Below are 6,333 nucleotides of genomic sequence, written 5' to 3' on the forward strand. Positions count from 1 at the left end.
AGGCAGTAATCTGGTCTCATGGTCAGCACGCACATGCACATGTTTTTCATCAGAATGACTGCACTGATTTTCTTATTAGTGAGATATCACAAGAGCAGAGATCTTGTTACAAAGCAACTATAATGCCAAGAAGAAGCGGGACACATTTCTATCCTGTCAAGAAATCATGGAGGGCAGAAAGGTAGTGGTCAAACAGCACAATGCTGAGCCAGACAACCTGGTGGAGGAGGACATTTTTCACATTTCTGATGCTGATTTAAAGTCCCTTATGAAAGAAATTGTTGACACTGCTATAGCTGAGCCTCAAGCTAAATGCTCAAAGGATCAAGATGATAATTCTGAGGAAGAGCAAAAAAGCAAATATATACAACGGACACATGCATGAATCCTTGAGTCACATTAGAGAAACGCTGGGTTTTGAGGCAAAAGCTCAACTGGAAGAGGGCTTTTAGTCCCAATATACTACTAATTGTACAGATGATTTGCTTCTAAATGTTGGGATTAAAGACATTTTTGATAAAGAATGGAAAGATCCTGATAAGTCCTCTACACCCCGTTTTTTGAACAAACGCTATTTGATTTGGAATTTTGATCAGGACTATCCTCCAACTCCTAAAGTGAATACTATTTTGGCATTCATGGCATCAACTTCTTATTTGGCTTTACAAGATACCGTTCTGTTTGATGTTCTGGATAAAAAAATAGAAGTAACACTTAAAAGTTCCGATTTCATTCTGAGGGCAAACACCAATTCAGCATATGCTATGCAGGCTCAGCTCGAAGACTTCAGGACAATACTTATATTTTGGCTAACATGGAGCTGGTATCCAAATTCCTGACTGATGTCTCTTTTGATTGTTTATAAGCAGCTGCCTTTATACCCCGACAAAACATCTGCAGTACTCCAGAACAACCCCAAAAATGACTATCTGGAGGTGGGAGCAAGGCTCAGACTTTTTTTTTATCACTGGGAGGGGTATGTGTCAGATCATTGGGTTCTCTGCATCATAAAAGAGGGTTACAAAATGTATTTTTCCTTCTCTGCTCAAGAGACACATTTTGAATCTATGTTGTGTCCTAAGGATGATGCAAGGATTCAGGCAAATGCTTTGCAGGGTTAAAAGAGCTCTTACAGAACAATGCAGTTGTTCCAGTTCCAGAAGACCAGATGGGAAAAGGTTTTTCAATTCTGTTTTTGGTACCCAAGCACAACGGCAAACTGAGACCAGTGCTGAATCTGAGACAACTGATCCTGTATGTGCAAATAGAGACATTCAAGATGATTTCATTGCAGACGATTATTCCGCATTTGGCAAAGAACAAGTTTCTGGTGACACTGGATCTCCAAAACGCGTACCTTTGTCCCAATACATCATTCCAGTCAATGGTACTTTGTTTGGTGGTACAAGGTCAGCATTTGCAGTCTCTAGCCCTGTTGTTTGGACTGGCTACATCACCAAGGGACTTCACCCAGGTACTTGCTCCAGTTGTTGCACATCTCCGTATAGCTGATATCACATCTTTCCTTATCTTGATGATTGGCTGCTGCCTCCTTCTTCTTTTCCTAAGGCCCAGAAGAATCAAGAGATGGATATATCAGTCCTTCACTGTCTGAGGTTCATTGTCAATTACCAGAAAGTACAGTCTCCAACAATCGCAAGAAAAGCTGTTTCTTGGAGATCTCATCAACCGAAAGACCTGTGTTCTTTCCTGCTTCGATTATGGCGTCCATTCTCCAGAGCACCACTCATCTACTGGCTCAGTCATCCACATGAACTTGGTTGCGGTTTCAGGGTTTGCTAACAGCCACCTTGGCTATAGTTCCATGGGCTCAGTTTCACCTAAAACCAGTGGTGAATCATGGCTTGGTGGTTCCCAGCTTCAGGGGAATACAAGTCCCTCATCCCAGTAACTACAGAAATCAGACTGCAGTTAGGTTGGTGGTTGATGGAAAAGGACTCTGAGGAGGTTCCTTTTCAGTACTCAGTTCCTCTTATTGTGCCCACGGATGCCAGCCTTTGGGGCTGGAGTGCAGCTATGAGGGAGTTGGAGGCAAGTCGTCATTGGTCTCAGTGAGAGAGCTTCCACTCTTTTATTTAGAAGGAGCTTCAGCTGTCTGGAGAGCCCCGCTTGCATTTGCCTCTCGTCTGGAGGGAAACATTGTCCTGGTGAGAACAATCTAGTTGCAAGGTGTCATCTGATCCATCAGGGTGGTACAAAATGTTAGAGATTGAATCAGGTGGAAGAGTTGATATTTATGTGGGCAAACTCCCACCTCCTAGCTCTGGGAGCAGTATACATTCAGGGTCAATTGAATTTTCAGGCATATAGATTGAGTTGGAACCTTCTCTCATCAGAGTTCTACCATCTGTCCCCTCTGGAGTTACCTTTGGATAGGCATGTTTGTGTCCCCTCTCAATGCAATGCTGCCAGTGTTCTGTTCAGAGCTCCCATGTCCCCAGGCCTGGACATACACTCTTTTGGTTTTTTGGCCTCAGGGCATCACGCATACCTTATCTCCAATTCCCCTCCTCCCGAGGGTGCTTCAGAAAATGCAGGAGGAGAGGAGCACAGTGATACTGATTGCATTGTTTTGGGCTCAGAGACCTTGGTTTGCCCCTCTCTTGAGAATGTCCAAGGGGAGGTTCTAGCAGCTTTCCACTCACTCATCTCCTCTACAATCACCTCAGCTTCCAGTGTTGCAAATCAAATGTCTGAAGTTGATGGCTTGCTTCTTGAACAGCTAGGTCGGCAGGAGATGGGCTGTTCAGATTCAGTGGCCTTAGACATCCAACCCTCTAGAAAATCTTCCACATTTTGATCTTATAGGAAGCAATGGTCTTCTTTCCACAAATTGTGAGGGGCATATTTGCAAGTGGCTTGTGCTGCCGGTACATCTCTTTTTGTGACTCACTGGCAGCACAGGCTGCAGACCCATTTCTACACGTCTATGCAAACACACTTTGCGTGTCTTTTCATGGCCTTGTAGATATGGGGTAGGGCATTGCTGCGTGGCCTTTCTCTGCGTCAAAGACGCATTCCATGGGCATTGCAGTGGGTGTTCCTACGCCACACCTATGGATATTGACACATTCCCAGATTTGTAAACCCGGGAATGTGTCAAAAGCCTACGCCTCGCCTGGGGAGGCAAAATGAGGAGAAATAACTTTATTTCTCCTCATTGTTTCCTCTTCCTATGTGTGTTGAGGAGTAAAACACCTCCATTGATTGTTTTAGTGCAGGAAGGTATCCCTTCTTGCACAAAAGCAATTATTCCTACAATGCAGACACCCCTGCACCATGGTGCAAGAGTGCCTGCGTTGGTGCAAGGCAGCCAATTGTGCCACCACAGTTGAAGGGGACAGGAATGCGTCGCAGGTCATCAATACAATGCATTCTTCCAGTTTTCTTTTGACGCAGGGGAGCGCAGCAAGGCACTTCACATGAAAAAGTAATAAATAAGCCCCTGTCTTTCTAAGGGTTTTGTCACATCTGTAGATTCCTTCAAAATGTAGTTTTTTCTAAGGGAGGGCTTCTTGAAAGGTCTTGTTCATGCACCCTTAGCGGCGTAGAGGTCTGATATTTAAACCCTTTAAGTATGGGGGAATTGTTCTAAAGTTTCTCCGAAGGGGGGGTCAGGCTTTTGAAGAGTTTTTCTGTTGAAGAGATCTATTGTTAAGGGTCCAGTGCTGACGTGAGATCTGTCTGTTGTTCCTAAATGTCTACAACTCTCTCCTTTTGAGTCACTGGAGCAATCAGATCTTGCTTTTCTTTCTGCTAAGACTACATTTTTGGTAACATTCACTTTGATAAGAGAGTAGGGAAAACAGAGACTCTGGCAACTTCTTTCCCTTATTTGAGATTTTTTCCTGCTGGAGTCATTCTGAGACTTGATCCTAAATTAGACTAAAAATACAATCACATTTTCAATTATCTCAGGAGATTGTGCTTCCTGTGCTTTCTGATTCAGATTCAGACATTCCGTTATTGTTTGATGTAAAAAGAGTATTGACAATATATCTGGGTAAAACTAAGAATTTTTGTTTGTAATCCTCTTTTTTATCTTTTATGGATCTGTCCCAAATGTAGGAAGGCTACCTCTCAGGTCATTAACTGGAGGGTCAGACATGCTATTCTTCAGGCTTATGAATTGTCTGGGGAGATTTTGCCTCTTCAAATTCAGGGTTGCTCAACTAGCAAAGGGTGGGTAGTGCTTTGATTCAGGAAATTTGTTGTGCAGCAACCTGGACTTCACATTTAATGTTTGCAAATCATTACAATTTTGATTTTCATCTGTCTCTGATTAAAGTTTTGGTTCTGTCCTCTTGCATTCCTCAACGAAGTAATTGCTCATTGCTTTTTTGACTCCTGCACTTGCCAGTGCATTTTTGTGTCTTGGTAATTCCTCATAGCACTAGGACTGGGACAAAGAGGACACAGTTGAGGTAGTAATGATTCTTTTACTTACCAGGAATCTTCATTACCCTGATAAGTACTCCTTCTTCTCCTAGTCCGCTCCACTCCCTCCCCTGTGCACCTCTAGTCAACAGAGATAGATGATAGACTATATGTAGGAGCCTTCAGCGTAGAGTAGTGGTGAACTTTCTGTCAGAAGCAGGACCGCCTCCTACCATTAGGGATGAGGAGGACTACATATCAGAGTAATGAATATTACTGGTAAATAAATACATCATTTCCAGTGAAAAAGGGGAATATTGTGAGGAATACTGCATGGTAAGTCCTTGTTGGCACAGCTTTTATTCATTGCAAGGGGTTGTTCCACGAAGAGTAACTCATAATTTTATGGTACTGATAGGGTGCGGTGCTTCTGCGTGCAAAGTTTACACTCTCCCAGTAACCTCCAAAGTGTAATCAGTGCCACAATGCTAAAAACTTGCCATAGTACAAAGATCTGACTCTGAGAGTAAATCTGGGTTTTCACCACATTTACCTTCCCAGAGCACAGTTCGAGCACATGGGCTAAGTTTGTTTTTTGTATAGTTGCTCTAATTTGTTAACATGCTAGAGTATGCCCACAACATCTGTGCGTGACTGGTTCTACATCCATTAGCCTTGCTAGGGTGTTGCTTTCCAGGACTCCTCCGTCGAAACAGAAATATTAGATACAGAGTATACAGGGTGAAAATCAAATTTTAAGAACACGGAAAATCCTGTTTCAAAACTGACAATTACCCTGTTAGCAGAATTTATAACCGTTGGGTCAATAAAAGTGTTTTGTGAAGTTCTGTACAGAAGCTCAGATGGGAGCTTTGCAAATGTCCATTGAAGAACATACCCAATGAAAGCAGCACAGGATATTATGGATATACGTGAATATTGTGTAGATTCCCTTGAAAGGTCTGGGTAGAAGCCAACAATGCTGAAATTGAAGTTCCCAAGACTTCTGTCTTTGCATATGTTGATCATTACCTTTGTCTATGCCACATGAACATCACATGCGACCCTCTGAAACGGGGAACAATGCTGGAATTTACCACTTCAAACTATCATGAATAGAGAGACTCTTTGGGTCTAACACAAAACAAAAGGCTTTGGAGCAGGACTGAATGACTGCTGATTTTGCTAAGATGCAGTGCAGCTCCAGGTAAAACAGGACAGAAGTGCATTTCTAAAATTCTTGAAGGAATGTGTCCTTGGCTAGATAGCAGCAAGACCATCCCTGCTTGCGGCCTCTCCTATTTCACACATTAGTAGTTTTATGACCCCTGACAGACTGACACAGAGTTCTAGTAATAGATCTGAATAGGTGATAAAAAAAGTAGCTATAAAATGATCAGTGCCTGTTGATTGTCGATTAAGTGGTTGATGAAGAATGATAACTCCTAATGGTGTTTGAGTCTCACACTTTTTACATATTTCTTTTCAATAGGGATAACTCCATGAGCCCAGTGGTGGATCCAAAAGAGGTTGTTGAGATGCAGAAATTCTAGCGACTCTTGTGGTGCTCTGCAGCAGCCTGGTTTAAAAGGACATTAAGGATTCACTGATATATCACAAGACTAAATATTCAAGAATGCCAGATTTCAAACTATTCAACTGTTCCTTTGCTGTAACATTTGCTTTTTAGTAAATCACTAAATGATACCAACTGCTGATATGTGTTATATCTTTTACAAAGCACTGCTCAATACAAACCTTTATAGTTGCTTAGAAATAGCTGAGTATTGAAGTGTTTACTGCACTTAGAGGGGATGTGCAAGACAGATTTTGAAGATCTTGTGACGGTGGCCTGTGCTGGGCACTCCCCATCCCTACGATTCTCAAACAAATTCAGGCCCATATTTATACTTTTTGACGCTAAACTGCGCTAAC

At 42.4% G+C, this 6,333-nt stretch overlaps 1 protein-coding gene across 1 annotated transcript in view; it reads left to right on the forward strand.

Annotated features, from left to right (window-relative positions):
- The window catches only part of LOC138297169 (solute carrier family 22 member 7-like), a 59,396-nt gene extending 53,331 nt beyond the window's left edge, over positions 1 to 6,065 (forward strand). Inside the window, exon 6 of the mRNA XM_069236662.1 lies at positions 5,891 to 6,065. Within this exon, the coding sequence (XP_069092763.1) occupies positions 5,891 to 5,951 (61 nt within the window). The 3' untranslated portion in view covers positions 5,952 to 6,065. The remainder of the gene's footprint in view (positions 1 to 5,890) is intronic.
- Positions 6,066 to 6,333: the final 268 nt, after the last annotated feature.

The sequence above is a fragment of the Pleurodeles waltl genome, chromosome 5 (assembly GCF_031143425.1).
Source record: "Pleurodeles waltl isolate 20211129_DDA chromosome 5, aPleWal1.hap1.20221129, whole genome shotgun sequence".
Classification (NCBI taxonomy): domain Eukaryota; kingdom Metazoa; phylum Chordata; class Amphibia; order Caudata; family Salamandridae; genus Pleurodeles; species Pleurodeles waltl.